This window comes from Ambystoma mexicanum, chromosome 10 (assembly GCF_040938575.1).
Source record: "Ambystoma mexicanum isolate Mex_15411 chromosome 10, UKY_AmexF1_1, whole genome shotgun sequence".
In the NCBI taxonomy this organism is placed as follows: domain Eukaryota; kingdom Metazoa; phylum Chordata; class Amphibia; order Caudata; family Ambystomatidae; genus Ambystoma; species Ambystoma mexicanum.
The window spans coordinates 863,914,016-863,941,047 of NC_090932.1; the positions used below are offsets into that span (position 1 = coordinate 863,914,016).

At 47.4% G+C, this 27,032-nt stretch overlaps 1 protein-coding gene across 1 annotated transcript in view; it reads left to right on the plus strand.

Annotated features, from left to right (window-relative positions):
• The window catches only part of SKIL (SKI like proto-oncogene), a 621,859-nt gene that overhangs the window by 453,186 nt on the left and 141,641 nt on the right, over positions 1 to 27,032 (plus strand). Inside the window, exon 5 of the mRNA XM_069618566.1 lies at positions 8,944 to 9,116. Coding sequence (XP_069474667.1) covers positions 8,944 to 9,116 — 173 coding nt within the window. The remainder of the gene's footprint in view (positions 1 to 8,943; positions 9,117 to 27,032) is intronic.

The following is a 27,032-nucleotide window of genomic DNA, read 5'->3' on the forward strand; positions in this document are numbered from 1 at the left end:
GCTACCTGCCGACTTTATCTACCCAGGGCCCTGCATGGGGGTTTAACCTGGCAGAAAGATACTGCAGGATCTGTGATCTTCCTAATGAACCTGAGACGGCCCAACATGTGCTGACAAGCTGTGGTAAGATGAGAATAGAATACAATAAGTATCTGGGCGAATTCGTCCACAATACAGACTATATGGGCCAAGCAGACTTTTGGAAACAATGTGTTAACACAAACAACCCTAAACTGCATTTAGCACTTTATCAGGTATGGCGAATAGCAGCCGCTCTCAAGAAATTAAACCCAAGGGGGTCTTATCCCCGATAAGTAAATGTTATTGTGTTTCGTAGTGTAAATATGAAATATTGTATATTTTTAGTACGATTCAGTGTAAGACGTTTTCCCATTTCTCTTAGATTTAGACTCAAATCCTTATAAATTAACTAACCAGAAATGGAACCAAGGATTTTATTAAGATTCGGAATCGTATTCTATTTTATTGTATTGCAATTTGTATTTGAGATATTTGATGTTAATTTATGTGTAAAGTTTTTTACATTTGTTTAAAACTGTATCACATTAATAAATAAAAAAAAAAAATTCATCCCTTGGCCAAGGGAACTCTGGACAACCCCAGCACCCTCGCCGATTGTAAAAAACCAGGGGGTTCTGCTGGACAGTAATCTTACGCTAGAGCCACAAGTAAACGCTCTGCTCAAGAAATGCTTCTTCCTCCTGCGAGCGGCAAAGAGAATCTTACCGTTCCTATCGTTTGCAAACAAAACAACCAACATCATCGCCCTCGTCATGTCCAAAGTATAATATGCCAATAGCCTATACCTAGGCATGCCTGAATGACTCTTAAAAAAACAACGCATTCAAAACGCGGCAGCCCAGACTACTTCTGAAACTACCCTGAAGAGAACACACCGCACCAGTGCTGAAAACACTACATTGGCTACTAATAAAACCACAAATAAAATGCAAAACAATGTGCATTACGCACAGAGCAGTACACAACAAAGGCGCTGAGTTCCTAAGAGACAAACTGCGCCTACATCAACCATCAAGGACGCTCAGATCAAGCATGGACATCCGCCTGGAACCAAAGGGCTACAACAAAAGAAAACTTGGAGGATCCTCCTTCTCTCACCAAGCCCCGAAAACCTGGAACGACCTTTCAAAGTACATACGTAACACAAGAAACCACCTATTTTTCAGGAAATTACTCAAAACCTGGCTCTTCACATCAGAACTACAAAGACCGGCCACAGGGGGGGGGACACACGCCCACACGCCCACCCCCCCCCCCGATACACACTGATCAATGGGGAAAAGCCAAGGTAAATATCCCACGACATACTAAATGACCAAACTGAAGACAGCCGCAGTACGACCAAAGACAATAAACCTAGTAAGACAATGACGGAAACACTAGGACGAATCATCAAGAGAACCATGACCTTAACCAATACCATCCCCAACAGCCCTAAGGCAACATATAGAGGGGGAAAGGAAGCACTGCACCATGAGCCCAACCCAGTGGGTGAGAAACATAATGTTTCATCACTACACACTGTCCACCAATACACAGCAGTAAGCACAATGCCCCACCACACAAAAACTACAACTAAACAATAGCCCCAAGGATGTTCACCCCATGGAAACCAAAGAACCAACCAGGACAGAGGGAAACGAACGACTGAATACACAGGCTCACCAAGACGGATCCACTAGCACACCAAATCAACACGACTCCGACCCTGGACCACTCAACTCCTCAACCGACCAGGGTCACACTAGATAACCTGGGAATAGATATTACTTACCCAGTCCCACACCTGGAGATTAGATTCAGACCCACCTACCAATCCAAACAATACTAAATATGACACAGCTGGATCAGCGCAGCACCACCAAAGCGAGTTGGCCCACGAGGAACCAGCAGCAACCCAACCCACAGGTATACAACCCTAACGGAACCATAAGTTCCTGAATCAGGATACAGACCCCACTAACCCAACCCTCAATCTTCTGCATACTTAATCGCACACAAAGCCACACAACCATCTCTCTCCCAGCCATCCGCACACACTTTACCACACCGCATCAACAACACATAAACTTCACCCACAGCACTCGAGGCCTCCCCGGATCCGATACTAGCACCAAAGCCCAGCACTCGGTGTATACCGTGCTGAAGCTGCCAACAGCACACCACATCTCCCACTTTCCTCCTCCCCTCCTCACGACTAACCCTACCCATCCTTCCGGTTTACAGATCCGCCAGAGCGCCTGCGGACCAATTCCGTTGGCGACAGTGAGCTATCCAAGTACCTTTAACATAACAGTCCATCTGTGTGTCCTTGGAATGCAGCACAGTTCCTGTTCCTTGCCCCAGCCATGTTGGCTGAGAGCATCTGTGTGGCACGTTTGGCCAGGGGAGGTAGCGAACGCAAAAAGACACCTCCCTCCCCCCCAACCAGTTAAAGTTCCGACCTCCCGTTGGAGGCCTGAGTTAAAATCCCAAAGGCAGGATGGCATACTGCAATTGACTCCCCAAAATGATGGCTAACGTGTACTCACCCCAACCCCCCTGTCCAAATTCTACAGCGGCCCCAGACCCTGCCCAGGGACACCGGAACCTGAGATTTATTTCTCTCAACGTCAGAGGGTTAAACTGGCCCGCCAAACGCAAATCCATCTTGCAGAAGCTCCAGGATGAAGAGGCGCCAGTGGTCTTACTACAAGAAACTCCTCTACTTCCAATAGACTTCGGGCAACTACGTTCTAGACCCTTCCCACTTCAATTATTGGCCTATGGCGGCACCAAGAAGGGGGGGAACGGCGATCCTCTTCGTGAAGGGGTTTAACCCTCAGATCTCGGAAAACAAAACGACGCTCCGAAGGCACATGCATAGCGGTCAAATGCATGCTGCTGGGACAATTATATACATTTATCTCAGTGTATGCCCCCAATGTTGGACAAGTCGCCTTCTATGAATCGCTGGGCACGGCCCTCGCCCCCTTCTCAAAAGGCCAAATTATACTTGAAGGGGACTTCAGTGGGAAACCAGACCTTTCAAAGGACAGATTGCACCCCCCCTCCCCTGGGGACTTCACTCTGGCGCTGGGTCTCCTATGCTTATTTAGGATCCCTGGAGGTGGTGGACTTGTGGTGGGAGACTTCTCCTTCTAGTCTTATGTTCATAAAACCTTTTCAAGGATCAACCTCCTCCTGACGTCCCCTCGGGTACTAACCTACGTCAACAGTGTTTCTATTGGGTCGAGAATCCTATCTGACCACGCCCCGATTACTTTGGAGAGCCGAGCCCATGAACCATCGCCTAACTCGCAACGCAGATGGACCCTAAACGACCCGATGCTCAACGAGACACATTGCGACAACAATTAAGAACTTCTTCGGGGAAAATCCAAGCGAAGATACCTCACTTGAAAACACCTGGTACGCTATGAAGGCGACAGTCCGGGGAAAACTGATTGCGCAGGGAGTAGCATTTCACAGGAGACGATAACACACCGCCTGGCCCTTGAAGAGGAACTCCAGGAAGCTGAGATGATCCATAAATAAAAAGGCTGGTCCTCAAAACTGCAACGAGCCATCTGCACCACACGGAAGGAGCTAGAGGCCCACTACGCCGAACACACGGCACAACTATTCGCTAAGGCCAAGCAATTCTACTATGCGAAGAATAACAAAGAGAATAAGCTGCTGGTGGCTAAATTAGCTAAGACAAAGAGGAGAAATACAATAGTCGGCTACGAGACCAACAGGGTGTGATCCACTACACCGAGCGAGAAAAGCAACTGGCGGCTAGCCACCTGATTCAGGTGATGACTGCGCCACCACAAGATCAGAATGAACAGAAAGCATACCTGCAGAAGGCGGCACTCTCCCAGCTGAAGGACTCAGTATGGGACAGACTGGACGCTCCAATCTCAGATGAGGAGGTCGAAGACGCCATAAAATCTCTTAAATCCCGAGCTCCCGGCCCTGACGGATACTCCACCAGATTTTATAAGATCTTTAGGACCCAACTGGTTACCCCCTTGGTCGCCCTTTTCAACTGCTTTAGGGCAACAGGTATTGTAACCCCCTCCATGCAAGAATCAATCACTATTCTTTTGCCCAAACCGGGGAGGGACCCAAGAGACCTTGCCTCCAACAGATCGATTACCCTACTTAATATAGACGCCAATATTTATTCCAAAATTCTCGCTTACTGCTTGTCACTCATACTTCCAGACATAACCCATCCTGACCAGACCGGCTTTATTAAAAATAGATCCCCAGGGGATATTTGCAGGGCTCTGGACCTAGTAGATCTTACCTCCCGAGATTCTCAGAGGTTGGTATTGATGGCCCTGGATGCTACCAAAGCATTTGATAGTTGATTGGGCCTTTATGCGTCACACCTTGGAGGCGTTCAGATTTGGGCCGGCATACCAGGCCATGGTCCTGGCTAATTATAAGTCCCCGAAAACCCCCTTTAGGATTAATGGCTCCCTCTCTAGCCCAATCCCTCTGGCCTGTGGTACCAGACATGGGTGCCTGCTGTCTCTGCTCCTATTTGCACTAACCATGGAACCCTTTGCTTCAACAATCAGATTAAATAACAACATTAAGGGTCTCCAAGTCGGCCCATCCCAGCATAAAATTGCCCTATATGCGGACGACGTCTTGCTTACCATATCAGAAGCTCATTCCTCGCTAAGGCAAGCTCTCTCCGACATAGATAACTATGGAAGGGTCACAAGCTTCTCCATCACCTTCTATAAATCCATGGCTCTGGGAATAGGCTTGTCCCCAGACGAGCGGTAGTCCCTGGTTCCACTATGCCCTATTCAATGGAAGGTAAAGGCGATCCACTATATAGGGGTTCAGGTCCCTGCAAGCCCGAGGGAAACATATCACGCACATTTCCCCCGCTCGTTAAAGAGCTGGAGGACGACCTGAAGCGATGGGCAGCCCAAGAAATCTCACTGATGGGGCGTAATACTGCCTGTAAAATGAACCTCCTCCCTAGATTTCTGTACACTTGTTCATCCTTAACCTGTCGCAATCCCGTTGCCCACTCTCCGCGGTCTACAGAGAAAAATGCTCTGATTTATCTGGAGGGGCAAAAAAGCTAGGATTCCCCCAAAAACGATGCTAGGTAGTGCAAGGCTAGGCGGCCTAGGTGTCCCTCACCTGCAGGGCTATCAGGTGGCTGCACAACTAGCACACACCCAAGCGTGGCAGGTAAGCACCAATTGCCCTAGATGGGTGGAGTTGGAAAAATCATACTAAGCTCTCCCCCGGCGCTTTCTTCCACACATCCCGCCCCACTGCGGCGGCAATGGGAGGGATTCTTATCATCTACTAAACATACCATATGCATTTGGGATTGGGCCCTGAGACGCAAGGGGATCCTCTTCCCCCATTTTCTATAACTCGCCATTCTCACCCGGGGCAAACAGCCAGAATTTCAAGAACTGGATTGCGGTGGGCCTTGAAACCCTGGACCAGCTTTTTGAGGGAGGCCTGCACCGCACTTTTGAACAGTGTAAGGGGACTTTCCAGCTTCAGGAAAGGGACAGATTCTCCTACATCCAGTTCTGCCACTGGTTTTCTCACCCTCAAACTCTTCAGGTGGCGACACGCACCCCTACTTCCCTCGAATTGACCCTCAAACTTCCGGCCCGGGGAAAGATTTCAACTTTATACAAATGTTTCCTGGGAGACTTCTGTGCCTCAAAGACCCTATGTATGGCGCAATGGGAAGCAGACCTGGGACATCCCATGGAGGAACAATCTTGGGTGGACATTTGGACACGGACACACTCATTGTCCTCCTGCATCACCCACAGAGTGTGCCTACAAAATTGTGTTAGTTGGTACTATCCTAACCTTGACTACACCACATGAACCCGGCACTTGTCCCTGCCTGCTGGAGACTCTGTGGTCAACCAGGCACCTTCTTCCACACGTGGTGGACATGCCCAAAGGCGCTACAGTTCTGGAGACAATGCCTTGCCAGCATTGAAGAGATCACCCAGGCAGTACTCCCACTGGAGCCTTAGCCCGTTCTCTTGGGTGCCCCGGTCTCGGGGATCTATCCAAGATCGGTAAAAAGAGCCAAACTGCTGACCCAGTGCCTCCTGGCGGGGAGAATAGTGGTTGCCCGCACTTGGAAATCCGCTGTAGGCCCCTGCATGCCCCAATGGTGGGGAAAGGTATGGGACATATTGATCGCAGAGAAAGTAACGGCGGCTAGAGCGGGGCTGCTACACCGCTTCCAGAACATTTGGGCCCTGTTATTGGACTACGACCAGAGATTCCCGGCCCTAACTTGCAAGCCCCAAGGGGTCAGTCGGGTCCTGGATGACGGGGGGGGGGGGGTGGGAACTCCCCAACGGGGGAGGAGGAGTAGAAATAGAAGCGGAGGACACAGACTGCTAAAACGCTAGCCCTAGCAGGCGGCCTTGGGGAGGAGGAAGGAGGGGAGAGTGGTTATGCTCACTGTATGATGAATAACATGCTTTGCGAATAATGTTTGCACCCTGCTTTGGTTTAAAATAAACATTCAAAAAAGAAAAAATGGATTTGAGAATGGTACAAGGTTTTCCCTGTATGTACAGATTCACGCAGGGTTTGCAAACAGCAAGCTCATCAATGACGCACCGTGCAGCATTTAAAGTTTGGTAGCCCACTATCTGGGCTGGCCAGCCAAGCTCCCGTTCTAAATTCACAAAAATGTGAGGTGCACCACAAGCTTTATTGGCATAGAGATACGTGGAGAATCAAAAAGCAACACAAACAAAAAATGTCTTTTGCCACTTTACGTAGTACTTACTTTGATGCCAATGAAGACCATTCCATATTGAATTACAAAAATATGTATTTACTGTTTTGCTGTGATAAATAAGACACAAAAATCAAATAATATCAAATGTGACCATCATGTCTAAATAGTGTTTTCAAAAGTTCATGTCATTCCAAAATACATACTCTCTCAATCGCGCTCATCCAATCAGTCTGTCTAACCAACAATCAAAGCACATCTCCTAAATGTACAGAGACTGTGATGCCAAAAAAAGGCACACACACAAATGTGTCAAAATAAAGGGAAAACGGTAAAAATGGAAACCATTCCTGGAAGACCGTAAAAGCAAGGATGGGACAAACAAATGATTATGGGGTACTGTAATCCACTGGCAGTGTATAATTTGTCTGTCATAGAAAAGTGCAGAGAAGTGCCTAGTAAGTTTCAGAAGCCTATTTAGCAGATTGAAGCTGCATTGTTCTGGCTAGAAATTAATAATGGGTCAGATTAGATCAGTTCCCTGGCCATGCCTTTGTGGGATTTGAAAGTACCTGTGGAGGCAGAGTGGTCATTTTGCCCATTACTTGTCAAAGGCCACAATACAAAATGGCTGGGGGTAGCACTTTAAACAATTGTTTTTTCTAAATGACTTGGTACCCAAATGGGCACCATGTTATGGGCATTTGGCTACTAACGCTGTAACAGTGGCTGCGAACCAGGTTAGCTGCCACCAGTCCACTCTTTAATATGACTTGGATGTTATATGCCTTACTGAAACATGGTTTTCACCTACCACAAATCATTTGGCTACCCTTGCGACACCTGGTGGCTACAGCATGTTTAGAGCCGACAGGACATCAGTGCGGGCAGAGGTACTGCCATCATTTTTAAAGACACTTAACGTTTTTTTTCTCTGATTCCCCATCGTTGAAGGATGGTGAATCCTTACTGGTAAAAATCAGTATTGATGATGATACCACCTTGAATATTTTAAATATCTATTGACCATCCTGTATTAATGGCTTTCAAGAGCAACTTACTGCGCTCATTAATAATTCTTTTAAAGCGTTTTCCAATATCCTTATTCTTGGCTATTTTAACTTGGGGACCATGATGGTGCTGATTCTAAGACCTCATCTTTGATGACTTCTCTTAGAACTCTTGGTTTTACTCCATCAGTTAACCCTGCCACCCATCAAAAAGGCCACATCTTCGAATGGGTCTTAACTCTTAATCTCGTCATTTCTACTCCCATCATAGAGAGGTGCTCATGGTCTTATCATTGGTATATTTTCTTTGACCTGCTGGTTACAGCATGTTTAGAGCTGACAAGGCAGCTGCAAACCGCCAATACCCTGGCACGTGTGGATATTCATGCAGCTAATCTTTTATATTTCAGAGACACTCATCCAGGGCTTGCTAAGTATATTTGCCCACTCGCATAGTTGCGTAGATTTTAAGATGGGCCAGTAGCCTTCGTAGGGGGTGTTTAAAATTTGTATTTAACTTTTTACTTTGTTTGCAGTAAATGTCAGATACGTTTCACTGTGCATGGCTGGCCTCTGGGTGGCAGCAGTGTGCCAAATTAAAGTGGGTGTGTGATGATATGCACCATTTTACAGAAAGTGCCATGGGTCTAGTGCATTTCTCTTAGGTCAAGTGGGTAAACCAAGTTTTGCGACCTGCAGGTAGAGTGGAATTTAAAAAAAATGTGCAAGGCCTGACTCATCTCACTAATGTCTTATTTCAGCGATACACCACATTTATGTATTGTTGCTAATTTTATATCTAGGATACAAGTAACTTCTGGTGGAATTAAAAATATTAGTACAACATTGCTAATCAAATGGGTTTGTTTGCTAATCAAGAACATTTTAATGAGCAAACTCTGAAAATCAATTGTTGAAAACGAATTTATGCCTTGGCTGTGTGTTGCAAACTCTAAATCTCTTGATCCACAATTCATGTTCTTACCCATTCTCTAAATTTCTACTGTAGGCTTCCCCAAATAAACAGAAAATCTCTATCCACAACTTTGAATGTATTGTGGTTTTAAAATACTAAATCTCAATGAAGTTAAAGAATTTCGAATTGTTATCTGATCATAGACTTTTCTAATTTTGATACAGGTGTACGGTGTGTTGAAATTCACAATTGTGCAAAAAGCTCATGCCAGCCTACCAACATAGACACCAGTTGTGAAGATGACAAGGGACGAATCATGGAAGAAGTAGTAAAAACATACCTTAAACAACATGAAAAATTGAAGTCTATTGTGCAAAAGAAACAGCATCTTCAGATGGTATTCTTATTCTAAACATTTCCAATTTGTTGTTCTTCTCAAGCTGTCCATGATTTTGTCTTTATATATATTTTGTATGCGACCAAGCAACACGTTTGTTGTGAAACGTGCTGTGCAGCTGTTTTTCCTTGTCTCTTTGTAAGAGGATGTTAAATTAAAGGGGCTTGCCATCACAGATTTTTGTCGATCTTTTGCTGGTTTCCGTAGTGTTATTAAGGGTACCTATGTACCAATTTGCATGTTTGGATATGTACACATTACTTACTGTAATCGTATTTCTGAGGCTTGTGGATCTGCTTTAGAATCACATGCCTCAGTATTCATATCCTGCGACTGAATACTCACTTCAATTAGTTTTTGCTTTTGACACTTTTGGTACTAGTTAGCCCCTTAACTGCAAGTCTATGATGTGTTCTCGTGCAATCCCATAGTAGCCAATAACTGATCCCGCGGGCAGCCCAACCGATTCATTTTTGCCCATAGCTTACTCCTGTTTACTCCATCGAAGACTGCCTGGAAGTCTATCATATAGGCCAGGTTGATCCTTAGTTTTAGTCTTTCTGGTAAGGTAGTCAAGTAGCCACAGGCAGTGGGAAGTTCCCGAGTCTTCTTGCAAACACATTTGGAACTTGCTTAATAGGCCTATAGACTCCACCCAGTTAATTTGTCAAGTATCTGAGAAGCAAATATTTTTCCTGTGGAGTCTAACATGGCAAGGAGTCAGAAGTTCTTGGGGCATGTTCTAGACCCCTTCTTACAGATGCGTACAAGAATAGAGCAACGCCATGATCCAGGGATCATGCCCTCCTCAGATACCTTCCTAAAGAGATGATTGTATTGCATGTTGTTGGTTTATTATTACATTGGGGAGCCCATTGGGGCCGGAGGATCTAGAGTCTTTTAATACAACAGTTTTTTGCATAATCTCGTCATGTGTGAAGTTCAGGCAGAAACTCGCCCCAGGCCTTCATACATTTCGCCTGGGAGAGCAAGGATCATGAAAGGCCTCACGAACATGCCAAATCCATTCCAGCTCGTCAATAGCACAGATCTCTCGAGTAGTTTTCAAGTTGAAAGTGTTCAGCAGTCTCCATCAGTCTTAGCTTCGCTTACCAGATACTGCCATTGAGCTTTTCTCCCAATTCCTCACTCACCTACGATATCGATTTTTAGCAATTTGTTTTGCAACCACCACATCCATTCAGGTTTTCTCACTCTTAGTAATCCTACCCAATTCCCGCCTGAGGGCCCTTTTTGCTACACAAATGGATTTATCATACTGATATTTCGAAGGGATTGTGTCCTCCGACGTATTCCTCATCTTAGATATCTCCTTCCAGCTCTGCTGGCCTCGGAAATTTTTTTCTCTAGAGGACGCTGCGCGTCGACGTCCTCCGAGTCGATGTCCCTCGACAGCCGCCGTATCGACGTCAACTTCATCCTGCCTATAAAGGCCGCGCGCAGCGTCCGTTGCTCAGTTCCATTTTTCCGCGCTTACTCAGTGCCTCGGAATACCGTTGCACAGTTCTTAGTCAGATTAATCCTATTTACCTCGAGTCATTCGATCCGTACTCGATGGTTTCCTCGTCGGAACCGACAATTCCTCGATCCGGCTTCAAGAAATGTCGAGATTGTGGGAAAAAGATGTCGTTGACTGACCCTCACAGAGTTTGTGGTGTTTGGGAGCTGAACACCATTGTTCGGAATGCGAGGACTGTATGTCCATGACAGCTAAGGCCCTGAAGGAGCGTAGGGGGAAGCTGGAGAAAGGTAAGACTTTTAAAGCTTCTTCTTCGTCGACGAAGTCGAGACATTCGTCTCCTCGTCACCATTCGCGCTCCAGGTCTCGGAGAGGGTCTCATCACTCCTCGAGATTGAAGCACTCGAAGAGGAGACGTCGAAGATCCCCTTCTCCGTCTTCCTCTTCCTCTGTTTCGCCAAAAAGAATCCCTTGCCCCACGAAACATAGTTCCCGGGCTGAATGGGAGGAATTCCGCAAAAAATATGATGAGCGTCTTCGAGAATGCGGCCTCGACCCCCTCGAAGACTGCCGAGAGCGATGCTCTGGTCGAAAGACCCGAAGGTCAAAAACGCCGCGAGTCGCAGTTCCCGGCAAAGGAAACCTCTCGAGCGCGTCTCGAACCCTCGAGTAGGACTATGACCTCCAAACCTTCCTCGAAGGTTCCGTCGACGCCGTCGAGGTCGATGTCTTCGACGCCGTTGTCGAAGGGACCTTCGACACACGGGTCTGTTGACTCTACGCCAGCGTCGACACCGGCGTCAACGCCAAGAAAGGTCACAATTACAACACACCCAGTGACTATCCCCAGGTCCTCGACGTCGATGGCTTCGAGGATTGTCGAGTAGAATTCCAATTCTGTCGAGGTCTTCGCCTTTGTTTTCGACGCCACGCTCGAAGCCTTCGACGTCGGCGTCAACGTTTTCGAGGCCGATAATGACAAGTTCGGCACCCTCTGCCTTGGAAATGGGATTTACTCCCTTTATGAGTTCAGAACAATTGAGAACTATGTCCTCAATTTTGGAAGAGGGTGAATTGTCTGAACAGGAAGACACATTTGAGTTGCAGGAACCTGTAACCCCAATTAGAGAGGAATTTTCCTCTGAAGAGCGCAGGTTAAAGGATCTTCATGATTCCTTACATGAGGCAAGTGGGTTAGACACTTCCCCTGAGGTGGAGTTTGCTAAGCCAGACCCGGGGGAGCATGCTGAAACCCCCTATAGAGCCTTAATGGCCAGGATCACAGAGTTCATGGGGTGGTCTGCACCTTCACAATCTTTCCAACAAGATGACCTCACAGATATTCTTGACAAAGGCCCACAGGAGGATCCTGTGGTGCCTTTTCATAAAGCTCTTCAGAAAAAAATCATGACAAACTGGGAAACCCCAGATGTACTACCAGCAGTAAATAAAAAACTTTCTACAAAGTACAGGGTATCTTCTACAGACCGAGTTTTTGTCTAAACACCCATCCCCAGAAAGTCTGGTGGTACAGGCAGCATCCTCTACCGATGTCAAGACGGCTTATCCTACCGTCCCACAGGACAGGGACGATAAGAAATATGATGCTATGGCAAAGAAAGTCTTTTCAGCATGTAGCATGGCGTTAAAATCTGTTAATGCTACTTGCACCCTTGCTAGGTTCAGCCATACACTTTGGGAGTGTGCTTCTACAGCGACTGACTGCATCCCGGAGGGAGAAGAAAGGGATGCGTTCCTGAATATTATACAGGACGGTAAAGACGCTATGCGCGAATCCCTCCAGACGGGCATTGATTCGGCTGACAGTATCAGCAGAGCAATGGCGGCAAGTACATCAACCAGGAGATTCGCTTGGTTGAGAAAGTCTGGTTTTGCCCCAGATGTGCAAGCCAGGCTCTTGAACATGCCATTCGATGGCTCTTCTTTGTTCGGGGAAAAAGGCGGATGACAGTTTAGAGAAACTGCAAACTTCAAAAGCAGCAGCAAAATCCCTAGGAGCTGCAATCCGTCAGACTCCTTTTCGTCCCACAGGAACCTCTGCGAGGGGCAAGTCCTTTCGCTTCTACTCCGCATTCGGAAGAGGTAGAGGACGACCGGCTCAAAGGGGACAAAGGAGAACTACCCGAGGTGGACGGGGTAGATATTCAAAAGCCGCAGCAACAGCGGGTACCTCTTTACCATCGGCATCTGCATCAGCCGCCCCAAAACCACTCTGAGGACTTCCCTCACAGGACACCTGTAGGAGGCAGGTTGACTCAACATCTGGCGGTATGGCAAGCTATCACGTCAGATGCTTGGGCATTGGAAACAGTTGCCCAAGGTTACTGCCTGCCTTTCCTACGTATACCTCAGAGTCATCCACCGGGGATCAGCTCTCAGAAAGCTCCAGATCCGCTCCTCTTGCAGGAAATTTGGGACCTACTAGAGAAAGGTGCCATAGAACCGGTACCTGTAGCGGAGAGGAACAGGGGCTGGTACTACCCTTACTTTCTCATTCCAAAGAAAGACGGAGGACTGAGACCCATTTTGGACTTGCGAGAATTGAACAAATTCCTCAGAAAAGATAAATTCAAGATGGTCACTCTTTCTCAGATCCTCCAGGCCCTTCAGTTCCAGGACTGGCTGGTATCTCTGGACCTTCAGGACGCTTATTTCCATGTGCCTATCCATCTCAAACACAGGAAATACCTGAGGTTCACAATTGGCAACTCTCACTATCAATTTCGAGTGCTGCCATTTGGGCTGACCTCCGCCCCGAGGGTCTTCACCAAGTTAATGTCGGTAGTGGCTGCAAGTCTAAGGAGGGAAGGGATTCACGTCTACTACCTGGACGATTGGTTGATCAGGGCTGTTTCTACGGAACAAGCTGAGATCCAGCTAAATCACGTGTGCCACTTCCTTCACAGACTGGGCTTCTCCCTCAATTTAAAGAAGTCACAAATGATACCATCGCAGAGACTCCAGTTCATAGGAGCGATCCTGGACACTTCCCTGGGAAAAGCCTCGCCACCAGAGGTGAGGGCTCAAGATATTCTACAGATGGTTACCAAGTTCCAACATGCCCAACGTCTCCCAGCCTTCGACTTTGAGGTTGCTAGGCCTCATGGCATCCTGCATTTTCCTAGTGCCAGAGGCTCGCCTGAGAATGAGATCCCTCCAGTGGGCACTGAGGACTCAGTGGTCACAATTCTCAGGGAGAATGACAGATCTTCTTCAGGTTCCCGGCAGGGTGGCTCGAGACCTTCAGTGGTGGGCCTGTCAGGAGAACATTCTGAAAGGAGAACAGTTTTGGCAACCCTGGCCGGAGATAACAGTAGTCACGGATGCCTCACTCACGGGGTGGGGAGCCCACGCCAACGACTTGACCATCAGCGGTCGTTGGTCTCCATCGGAGTCCAGACTACATATCAACCTGTTAGAGCTGAGAGCCATCAGACTTGCGCTGAAGGCGTTCCTGCCAGCTGCACAAGGGAAGAACGTCCTGATAATGACGGACAACACGGTGCCCATGCATTACCTCAACAAAAGAGGAGGCATAGGATCACTACCCCTGTGCAGAGAGGCGATACAGCTCTGGTTTTAGGCAATCCAAGAAGGAATCTCTCGATCGGCAGTTCACCTAGCCGGAGAGAAGAACTTGACAGTGGACGCTCTGAGCAGGCAGAACACAGTCTCCCACGAGTGGGAGCTAGCTCAGGAAGTCCTTCAAGAGATCTTCGCCCTTTGGGGAACCCCTCAGGTAGATCTGTTCGCCACCAGCCTAAACAGGAAATGCGACCTGTTCTGCTCAAGGGAATTTCCCCCGAGAGGAGCTCTGGGAGACGCGTTCATAGTGGACTGGGAGTTTCCGCTTCTGTACGTGTTCCCACCAGTCCCTGTCATTCCTCAAATGATCAGGAGGTTGAGAAGATTCCGGAGAACCATGATCCTAATTGCCCCGGATTGGGCCAGGAGAACGTGGTACCCGGACCTTCTAGACTTGTCCATCTGCCCTCCAATTCGACTTCCACTCAGAGAGAACCTACTCTCACAGAAGGGAGGTCAGGTTCTCCATCCAGACATCAAAACCCTCAACCTTCACGCTTGGCTTCTGAAAGGCTGAGGTACAAGGATTGGGACCTCCCTGATGATGATATGGAGGTGTTGCTTTCGGCAAGGAGGCCAGCAACAAAGTCTTTATACCGCTGCCGTTGGAACAGATTTTGCAGTTGGTGTAGAGAACAGAATATCGACCCTTTTTCATGTGGTACACCAATGGTTTTGTCCTTCCTACTACATTTGGCAAATTCAGGCCTTCAAGTTGGCACCATTAAGGGCTATCTCGCAGCGCTATCCATCTTTAAGCGTACTGCGGAATAACCATCCTATTTCAAATTACCCTTGGTAATACAGTTTCTAAAGGGGTTAACCAATGTTTATCCCCCAAGACCATTCCAAATTCCCCTATGGGATTTAAACTTAGTACTAACTTTCCTGATGGGTACACCTTTCGAACCTCTCCATTCTTGTTCGTTAAGATTCCTTACCCTTAAAACTGTTTTATTAAAAGCACTTACATCTGCTAGAAGGGTGGGCGAATTACAAGCTCTTTCTTGTAAACCCCCTCACACAATATTTCACAAAGACAAAGTTGTCCTGCAAGTGAAGCCTAATTTCCTCCCAAAGGTGGTTTCTGAATTCCATATCACTCAGAAGATTACCCTACCATCTTTCTATCCTCCTCCTCACCCGGGGAAAGAGGAAGAGAGGTTACACAGGCTAGACCCTAGGAGGGCTTTAAGTTTTTACATCAGTAGACTAGCCAGGATAAGACACGCAGACCAGCTGTTTGTAGGTTACGCAGGTCACAAGCTGGGGTTACCAATAACTAAGCAGACCATTTCCAGATGGATCATTGTAGCCATTCTGGAATGTTATAAACTGGCAGGGAAAGAGCCCCCTCAAAACCTTAGGGCTCATTCGACCAGAGGTATTGCAGCTTCATCGGCCCTCAAAAGAGGCGTGCCGGTTAAAGACATATGTGCGGCCGCTACATGGTCGTCTGTCCATACCTTTACACGTTTTTACAATTTGGATTCCTCCTCCAGTCAAGAGACTAGGTTTGGAAGGGCTGTACTGCATTTGATTCATCAATAGAAGACAGCGTGAAGTCAGTACTCCCTCCTCCGATAATAGAATACTGCTATGGGAGCCTATCTAAGATGAGGAATACGTCGGAGGACACAATCCCTTCGAAGAACAAGTTACTTCTTACCTTGTAACGTTCTTTCGACGGGATGTTCCTCCGACGTATTCCTCATCGACCCTCCCATCCATCCCCGCAGTTCTACTTCCCTTGTTGTTGCAGCTTACGCTCCTTCAGGGTGATTAGTTATTTCAGAAAGTATTATTGTGGGCTACAAAACGGAACTGAGCAACGGACGCTGCGCGCTGCCTTTATAGGCTTGATGACGTTGATACGGCGGCTGTCGAGGGACATCGACTCGGAGGACGTCGACGCGCAGCGCCCTCTAGAAAAAACATTTTCCGAGGCCAGCAGAGCTGGAAGGAGATATCTAAGATGAGGAATACGTCGGAGGAACATCCCGTCGAAAGAACGTTACAAGGTAAGAAGTAACTTGTTCTTCTTAGCGGATTGATTGAAGAGATTTTGAGACCCCTTTTGAACTGCAAGTTTGGAGGTGCAGTCCTTAATCCACTTCTCCATATCGGCAGCAGAGTATCTTACTGCATACTTGGTAGGGGGCCCACTTGTTCGGAGAAGAAGGTAACGGCCTTCTTAATACTCATATCGTTCCAGCGGATGCTTCTAGCCGCCAGGTCACTTTCTAGTTCCCCAACACATCTTAGATAGTGATTTGTAATCGCACATTGGACCCTCAGGGTAAGAATCGCATGATCGATATATGGTGTTCCCTTTATTTCCAATTTCCTAATGAACCGGAGGGCCACCAAATTAGATTTAAAAAAATAATCACGGGTTAGGCATTTGGTCCCGAATTTCCAGGTGCTTTTCCCAGGGACAGCTCTCATTGTACTTTCATTCAACAAATAGCAATCCCATTCTAATAGTGTTGACCCAGACATCACCCGTAGCATGGTTTTTAGACCGCACACTGAGTGAGGACCTACTCCTTACATAATCGGTTTCCGGTATTTCACTAAGCCACCAACATGTAGCGTAAAAATCCCCTCCTAAGTAGATCTGATCGTGTTCGTAAGCATTCTTAATGTCACTGATTACACAACACAAAACCAATAATAACAGTTTTAATGGAGCCCAGAGGATAGTGTACATTGATAATATTTACACCACTACCGGTATTCCTTGTGTTTACTCTGACAGCTAATACATAAGGTTGTTCAATGCTAGACCTAATTCTTAACTGCACTTAGGTGATTTGCACCACCTATAATGAGACCCGGCATATGGGTGACCTCTAGGCCCTTTGTTAGCCAGAATTTGAAAAATGTGGTAGCCTTCAATCAAAATATCTGTGAGCAGCCAAGTTTACTGAAGCAAGAAGACATTATGCGTTATCAAATCGAGCAATCCTCCAGGCTCTAACAAATTGGTAAATCCTCATATATTCCAGGTGGAAATGGACAAATCTCAATTGTCGGGTGGTTGCGTAACCTCATTGTTAAGAACGAGCCAGTTCAGACGCCCCAGGATATTAGATTGTAGTGTACTATTCACTCTTGCTCCCGGACCTATGGTACCTATAGTTTTTATTTTGTCCTTTATAGACTTCAGGTGAAGACTTTGGACGGGAGAAATAGTATGAGTCTCTTCTGCAACGTCAAGCTCATATCCGAGGTCAGCATACCAGCTTTTATGTGCTCTTATCAGCTGCCCAGTTCTCACTCGTGCAACAATGTATTCTATTAAACTGGTACTTGTGATCCTTGGTATGGCAACGGATTCTATGAATTTTGAGAAAAACAATGCTCTGCTACATTCCTCTGACTCTTGCAGTTAGGAAATCACACATTTTTTGTAGTGTTTCACAAAACAAGCAATACCACAAGCCAAACACTGATCCATGGTATACAGGAGTTGTATGCTTACAGCCTGAACAGACGTACTTAGCATGTGTAAATCAGGAAAACCAATGTGGTGAGGAACGGCAAGCATACATTTTTTGAAAGAGCACAGGCAGTCCTTTTCAAGGGTAGGTGACTTGTGCAGGTTACAAAAGTGTATGGTGCCTAAAGCAGCGACTAAATGTGGGGAAATGAAAGGGTTGTGTGACAAAGGGCACCAGCAAATGGGTCAAAACGTTATGAACACCACGCAAACACACCAAATGTCATACCTTCCTGCGCTTCCACAGGTGTCACGATGAAAAACGGTATGTCACATGTCTGGGTGCACCTATCTGGATGCCAAGAGGAAAGCCTAAAACACGGCTAACACCAAGTCTTTTCCGACAGCTGAATTTCAGGATTTTTTCAGAAGGGCACACCATACAGATCTGGGCCTAGGGTGTCCAAGCCACCAAGGAAAACGGGGAACCCCATGCATTTCCAAAAAGAGGACACCCGTGGGAATCCGCAGCAGTCTGAATTGCGCAAATCGGCCCAGAATGTATTACAGAGAAACCCTGGCAAAGTCCGAAATGTGGCGAAAAAACCCCAATTTCCACACATTTCACTCAGCTCACCCGCCCCGAAACACGCCGCCAACAAAACATGGCATACCGTCCTGCGTTTTCACAGGTGTCCCGACAAAAACGTTACCTCACATGTGTGGGTGCACCTACCGGGGCGCAAAGGGACGAAGCCGAAAACACGGGTAACCAAAACTCTTTTCACACAGGATTGCAGGATTTTGACTCCTGTGCCCACCATACAGATTTGGGCCTAGGGTGTCCAAGCCACCAAGGAAAACTGGTAACCCCATGCATTTCTAAAAAAAAGAGGACACCCGTGGGAATGCACAGAGGTCTGACTTGCGCGAAGCAGCCCAGAATCTATTACCCAGAACCCTGGTAATGGGGGGGTTCTAACCCCCGGTTAGTGGCATTGCTAGCCACGGATCGAGTGCTCTGCGCCTGATCCGTGACCAGCAATGCTGTCACACAAGGTGTCGTTGGAAAGGGAACACCTGTTCCAGTTGAGATTCTCAATAAAGGAGAAAAAAATGAAGTCTTTTCCCCAAAAAAACAGGAGCTATCATAAAAACGACTAGTCTGTCGCTCAAATGAAAGAGTGCAAAAAATACTGCTGCAAATACCTCTGTATCTAGCCAGTCGCCAAATAACCGTACGTAAAGAAATGCGCTTGCTCGGGATGGTGGCTTCATGCATTTACCTGGTTCCGCACACACGATTGCGCATGCGCCCAATGCAAGAGTGGTTAGCGTAACGGTGGTCTCGGGCAAGCGGCCAGTGAGACGATCTAGTGGTTGTTTTGCTAACCCTAGTTCAAGCACTATGCTGGTGGACAAAGGAAAATCTTTTGGAGGGAAACCTTTTCACAACCCTACAATGCAAGTGATTGTCACAACAGATGTATCACTCACCATGTGGGGAACCCATTACCTTCACCACACCGCGCATGGCCTGTGGACCCATATTACAGCCCAAAAATTAACATAAACCTTTTAGAGCAGTGCTCAAAGCCCTCCAGGCCTTTCAAGTTCATCTATCAGGCCAAACAGTACAAGTCCTCACAGAAACCACCACTGCCATGTTTTACATAAACAAGCAGGGAGGCACACACTCACTAAGTCTGTCCAGACTTGCCCAAAACATTTGGAAGTGGGCACTCAAGCGGACCATGTTCCTACTGTCTCAACACGTTCCAGGGGAATTCAGTTCTCTAGCAGACCCACTAAGCGTAGATCCTCTACCGGAAGAGCAGGAGTTAGCGCTCAACAGAAACATTTCAGATGATCTATTTTCCCTCTGGAGCTATCCTCCATTATACTTGTTTATGCCAAGCCTAAAAGCACAATGCCCAGACTTCAAATCCAGGTTTCTCCAAGCCGGATCCAAAGGGAACGACCTGTGGATGAGCTGGTCAGGGAAATTTGCTTACGCTTTTTCCCCAACACTGCTACTGACCAGGATAGAGAACAAGATGCACCAGGAACCAGTAACTCTAATCCTGGTCGCTCCTATGTGGGCGAGCCAACTCTGGTTTCTGCATCGGCGCAAACTGGCGATGTACGATTAAAACTCCCATGCTCCTTCAACATGCTCACCTAACACAGGGGGATAACTTTCGACCCACCCTTCTTTTCTCCAGTCACTCCAAAGGAAGGGGACAACATTATCCTCAGCCTAGAAACTTCAAGGTGTCGGGGTGATATCTGTCCCGCCCCAGTTATTAAGGGAGGTGCAAAAGACCTGGCCCCTTTCATTGTCACCGTTGATCAACTCTTCATTCAACGCTGGGTCAGTCCCTGATAACCTCTAGGATGCCTGGGTTATGCCCATCCTCAAAAAAACAAATCTAGATCCCAACATTCTGACCAATTATAGGCCCATCACTAATGTCCCGTTCCTTCTAAAAATTCTGGACAGAGTGGCCTATATATAAATTCAAAAACATCTGGAGGACAATAATATACTTTGTCTCCGTCAATCTGGCTTCGGACCAAGACATGGTACAGAAACGCCCCTCTTGGACTTAAAAATTCGAATGGATGAGGCGAAAGATAAAGGCAAACTGGCCATACTCCTGCTGCTAGACCTTTCTGCAGCATTCGGTCTTGTCGATCACCAGATCCTTACAGAACACCTAACTACAGCTGCTGCCTTCTCCTCAAACGCACCAAACTGGATCCAATTCTTCCTAATAAACCGTACCACTGTGGTCTTCGCAGCTTCAGCTGAACCAGTCCCTATTAACTGTGGAGTACCCCCTGGCTCCTGCGTCTCCCCGACGCTCTAAAACATTTTCACGAAGCTTCTCTTTGATCGTCTTGACAACATGGGTGTCAGCTATACGAATTACACTGATGACACCCAGGTTCTCATTAGGATCACTGGTTGCTATGAAAATGATTCCAACCTGATAAAGGAAATCTACCTGGAAATACAGGCATGGATGGCTGCCCACAGGTTGTGTCTCAATGATAAGACACAGCCCTTGATCATTGGGTCCCAAGCTCGACTAAACAAACTCGACCCTCGCTACACGTCTTTCAACATTGACGGCAACACCATTAAGGTTGCTAAGGACACTCCGAGTTTATCTAGATTCTACTCTTCAGTCAAGAACCAAGTGAGCGCTATTGCCTCCACAACTGCTTATACCAATAAGATAATTACTGCATGCAAATCCTACCTGTCCCGCAACAGCTGCATCACGCTAGCTAGGGCCTTAGTCTTATCAAAGTTAGACTACTGTAATTCTCTTTTCTTGCGTCCCTCAGAGCGAAACCTTAATAGACTACAGGTCCTACAGAATAACGCCTTGAGGACCGCGTTAAAAATCCCTAGGTCTAACCACATATCAAGCCTCAGATGGGATACCCACTGGCTCCCGGTTCGTGACAGAATCTTGCTCCACACGCTTGTTATCACGCATAAATGTCTTTCTAACACTGCACCAAAATACCTCAGACAAATACTCGAGATACCAACCAACCAACCAGCCAGACCTACTAGATCCTTCTATTCGCATTGCCTCAGCATCCCAAGGTATAACCTAAAAACTGCGTGAGGAGCCAGCTTCCCAGTTCTGGCTGCCAAATGCTGGAACTCTCTCCCTCTCATGATCAGAACCAAACAGTCTTTCTGGTCCTTCAGAGCCAAAGTAAAGAAGTGGCTCGCAGACAAGTCTATTAGCCTCATACCTACTCCTGAGTTGTCGACCAACTGTAACCACTGGTGATTCCTCCAAGCACTTACCTGTATTAATATTTATGCTGTCTAATCTGTAACTGAGTCGGCTAGCCAATGTACTCTATTTGTATGTCGTATTTGTATGTTTTTGCAACTGTCTCATGTTCATGCTTCAAGTTACCTCAGGGTTAGGCGCACAAATAAACTAAACTGAACATCCTCAATCTACGAACTTGGCAGTTTGGTTCCTGAAGTCAGAGTTTGGACATTTAAAACTACCTCAAAGGTGTATGGAAATCCTCTGAGGTACGTAAACCAAACACCAGGCACTGTTACCTGTTACTTTAACAAATGAAAAAGATTTGTAATTTGGTGCCAGTCAGAAAATGTAAAACCGATCAAATGTACTCCATCACACATTCTTCATTACATGCTCCACTTACTAGACACTGGTCTAGTGTTCAACTCCATCAAGGTCCACCTAGCGGCTCTACCTGCTTACACCACTTCTCAAAGCAAGGTGTCCTGGTGGAAAGTCCCTGTCATTAAGGCATTCATGGAAGGAGTAAAAAGGCTTTACACCCAACCCCCCCCCATTTGAAACCTTCAAACCCGCCTCCAGGGCGGGGATCTAAATGTGGTACTCCCAGGATTCCCAGATAGCGAATAAATGTACACTCAACACGATACGGGCAATCTGATAGTATCGCGTGTTCCCCACCCTTAACCAGAAAAAAGACTGATTTCCCCCAGTTGACTCGTAGGCCGCTAAACGCACTAAAATGCGCCAGCATCTGCGTGACCACTGGACAAGAGCGGGTTGGGTTGCCTAAATATATGAATATCTGCGTATAGGGAAAGCCTATCCTCCCCACCGTCCAGCCATCAAAAACCCATCCATGCATTAGTCTGGCGAAGCCACAAGGCCAGAGGTTCTATAGCAAGTGTGAACAGTAGTGGGGACAGGGGACACCCCTGTTGTGTTCCCCTGCCCAGTGGTAAGGGCCTGGAGGGTCACCCGTTGACCCTGACCTCTGCTTGCAGCGCTTCATGTAGCAGTTTCACCAATATCACTGAGTGAAACGCCTTTTCAAAGTCAATGACTAAGGGGTACATCAAGGATCGGGGCTCGCTCCAAGAGCAGCTGGAGGCGTCGTATGTTCATGCGCGCTGATTTATTTGGCATAAAGCTGCATTGGTCAGGGTGGATAAATGAGTGGAATAACTGCCTGTAATCTAGTAGCAAGAGTTTTTGCAAGAATCTTGGCTTCTCCTTTAATGAATGAAATTGGCCTGTATGAGCTGCATAGTTCCAGAGGTTTGCCTTATTTAGGGATGACCACAATACTGAGCTTGTGCAGATCTGGGTGGAGGACGCCCTGGTCTCTAGAGTGCAGAAACATCTCGTGGATGGCGGTTGCGATTTTCTCCCCGCCCAATTTTTTCAAGGTCTCTACCGGAAGGCCATTGGGACACAGTGTTTTCCCAGAGCGCAGTTGGGCGATGGCTTCTGCTATCTCCGTTTCATTTGAGATCCTTGTCCAGCTGTGTGTGTTGCATTACAGACAGCTGGGGGATTATGATATCGTCCAATATGGAGAGATCGACCGGCCTAGTTGGGTCTTGGTAGAGCGTGGCATAATAGTTTGTGAATGCTTCTGCTATGTCAGAGTCTTGCTGAACCAGCTCATTCTGCACGTTTTTGATTTCTCTAACATGTCGGTGTCCCTCATCCCTTTTCTCCAGTCGGGCCAGCATCTTACCCGCTTTGTCACCCTGTTCGTATATGCATGGCCGTGCCTCACAGTGAGCGTGTCTGGCATTATCTAATGCAACGTTCCGATGGCATTTCCTAGCTTTCAAGAGAGATCGATGCTTATAAGGGGTACTATTAAGTATATATTTGGCCTACCATTTGTCTGCCTCTTTTTCCACCTCTGCCACTTTCCGTATTTAATTCTTTTTGGCAGATGTCCAGGAGATAATTTCTCGACATCTGCCCATTTTGTAGGTCTCCCAGGCTACTGTAGGGCTCTCGTCCGTGGTGGAGTTTATCTCAAAATTTTCAGTGGTTTTTTCTCGTGGATATGCTCTGCAAACTCGGGAAAGCCGAGATAATAGCTGTTGAGTCTTCATATTCTGCGTGGTTTGGCGAGTTCATTCATGTTTATCTCTAACTCTATCACCAGAGGTGAGTGATCAGAGATGCCTTGAGGTAATAATGTTGCAGTGGTTACCATATATGTGTCTGGAATCGGAAGAAAGAAGTATTCTAGCCTGGATAGGGAGGTGTGAGCCCCCGATTGGAATTGGCAGTTACGGTCTTGTGGGTGAAGTTCCCTCCACACATCACGTAAACCCAGGTCGGACGCAAATGTTGCCGTTCTAGTGGGGGTTGTCAGGGTTCCGTCCTTGGATGTGAGTGCAGTAGAGTGTGGTGTCGATCACATCGTTAAAGTTTCCCCAAGGATCCATAAGTCAGGTCAGTATTTTGCGACTATAGCCACAGTGTCTTCCATGAGGTCTCCTGTGAGTGCTGGTGGGGCATATATGACCAAAATGCCATGGTTTCTTCCCACAGTGTGCCTTGTATCTTTACAAATCTACCCCTGGGGTCTTGCTCCACCGAGGTCAACTTAAATGGGAGGCGTTTATGCCTTAGAATCAGGACTCTGTGGGAACCCATAGTGAATCCTGCATGTATTGCGGTGAGGTAGTTTGTCCTACGAAAAATTGTGCATGTTATGCCGGCTAAGTGTGTCTCAGTAGGGAGGGCAATGTCAGGGGAGAGTCTATTAAGAAATTGTGTGACCAGGGGTCATTTAATCCCAGACCATTAATGTTCCAAGTGAGGAGTTTACGAGAATTCCAGGCACTATCGGCCTTTAACCCACTCTGGGTGCATGCATGGGTGGTTGTATGTGTTCCATAATGTTCAAGTGGTATTTCCCGCACTTGTGGCATGATTTGGGTAAGTGAATGCGTGGCAGTTCCCACTCAAACCTATACCGAACTCGAGCAATAAACAAAGGTAATCCAAACCAAACCCCCACACCCCTGCCCCAACCCGAAACATCTGTTGCCCGAACATTTGCTGACAATCAAAAAAAAGTTGCTGACAGCACTAACCAAGAACATATATTGGCCATAAAAATCATCCTGGAGGTCATGGGCAGTAAATTATCAACTGGTGTTGATAAATCAGTCGACAAGCAAAAACAAAAAAAACGGGGTGACTCGTAGAGATTTTACTGAATTTCACAGTACGAGCTGATGCCTTGGAAGCTCTGTGGCTTGTTCATTGTCGGACGGTTATGAGAAGCCACTGTTTTAATTTCTTCCTTTATGCCGTCTGCATTCTTATTTATTACCTTCAGGCGTTCGCCACTCGCTCTGGTGCGCTCTATTCTAACCGTGCTGGATGCCTCTCTGGGGGGGTGGAAAGAACAGGTTGGGAGCGGGGTATACCACTCGTTCCTTTTGGTTCTGTACCACAGTTGCCTTCAAGGTGTCGTTCAGCCCATCTCCAGGCCTCGATGGATCAGTAAAGAGCACTGTGGTTCCGTTGTGGTAGATGATATGGCATTTATAATGCACCTATACACAAGTGCTTCAAGGTGCGACGGAACAGAGGGAAGACTAGGCCAAGTGAGATTGAGATCGCACATGGGGAGGGGGGGAAAGGGAATGGACATGGGGCAGTGCAATACATAGGATCAACAGTAAAGAATAAATAAAAACAATAAGTCAACGTGCAGCCAGCTTGTGGAAAGTGCAGGCATCAAGTGTCAAGGGCTGGAGGGACTGTAGAGATACAGCAACAGCCCCTAAGTGCACAGGTGCAGCTGTCAGGGGAGGGCACCTGGGCCCAAGATCAGGGGGTAGCCAGGTGACCAGTGCAGTTTCAGTCAGTTTAGCATGAGAGAGGAGGAGAGAAAGCAGAGAGGAAGATCTTGTGCTTCCGGAACCAGAGATGGTTCTCAAGTTTCAGGGAGGCTGTTCCAGAGGGAGGCCCCAGCCAAAGAAAGAGATCTACCACCAACTTGTTGCTTGGAGAAGCGACTGACCCTAAAGGTGATGGAGGTCGGATGAGCTAAGAGCTTGAGAAGGAAAATATTTAGGAAGAGAGTTTGAGGTAGTGAGGCCCCAGGCACTAGAAGGCCTTTTTGACAATGCAGAGGGTTTTGAACTTAATCCTTGCAGCCACTGGGAGCCAGTGCAGAGATTTCAGTCCTGGAGAGATACGATCCCTGGGCTTCAGGCCAAGTCTTGCAGTCCTGTTCTGGATGAGTTGCAGAGGGCAGAGATTAGAAGCAGGCAGATTTAGAAAGAGTCTGTTGCAGTAGTCCAGCCTAGAGAGAACGAGAGCTCTGGAGACAGTGAGCTTCTGGGGGAATGAGGAAAGGAAGAATACCTCTCAGGAGGTGCAGCTGGTACTGTGACTCCTCCAGCATGGGGTCTGGCATGGATTCACATACTCATGAATAGTCCTTGTCGTCAGGCTGGGAATCCTCAGTAAAGAAAAAATCAGTTTGTTTTGTTTCTGAACTTCCTATAAGTAACCAATCACTGGTCTCTGGGTCATACTGCCCCCTGCCAATGACTGCCCTCTACCTAAGCCCCTCCTCTGGCAACCATCTTCATATTTTTACTGCACGTTCAAGTGTTGGGAGTCCTCATGCTTAGCTCTCGAGCTTTAACTGCGTGTTGCGTTTTTCCAAAGAGTTTATGGTCAAATCGAGTGTCAAGCTCCACCGTTTGAATTTCTGATCAACCGGGACGCGTTTCAGAAATTTCTACGCCCCTCAAGTGCGAATATTCATCAAAGTTACCTTCTTGGAGGCTTCCGGAAGACCTTTGAGGTTTACCCTTCGTGGACATGGCCCAGGACAAAGGGGACTCGACGCCTGTTGGATCTAAGCTGTTTAGGATCTGCCCAGGATGTGGACTACAGAACGTCTTCAAGGGGGGATGATCACTCCCAGTGCCTCTACTGCCTTCAATCTGAAGAATCACACTTGGAGGAGGACTGTGCGTTCTGCAAGAACATGTCCGCCCGGACCATGAAGGACCGTCGCAAACGACTCGCTGACTGGCTGGAGGCAAAGAGCCTGGCAGCAGGTGAGAAGAAGTCCGAGCAGTCTTCTAAGACCTTTTGAGGGCTTTCCAGCGATGGGGGCCCAACAAAAGGCAAAGCACTGCGAGTCCGCGGGCACTGGGAGTGCAGTTGGTTTGGGCTCCTCAGCTGCCAGGCCGGGCGCAATCTCACCGACGCCGTCAACCGAACGCTCTGGCTCGGTGAAAAGGAAGTCGGAGAACCCGGGTAAGTTTCGGGAGAAGCCCCGGTCGATCCTGACGGAGAAAGCCAAGGGGGGGTGGAGGCAGTGACCCTCCCCCCACGGTGAAGGCCCCAGGCGCACCCAAAGTCATGAAGGTCCTGATTCACCCAGCTAAGGCCTCGATTGAGGGAGTCGTGGCGGCCCTGGCAAAGCCTACGGAGGCGACCCCAGTGGAGATGACTTCCAGGCCTAGTTTCCCTGCCGTCCTGGAGGGAATCGGCTTTCCGTCTATCAAAAGAACCCCCAGGAAACTCCGGGATGAGAAAGGCGGGGGCGG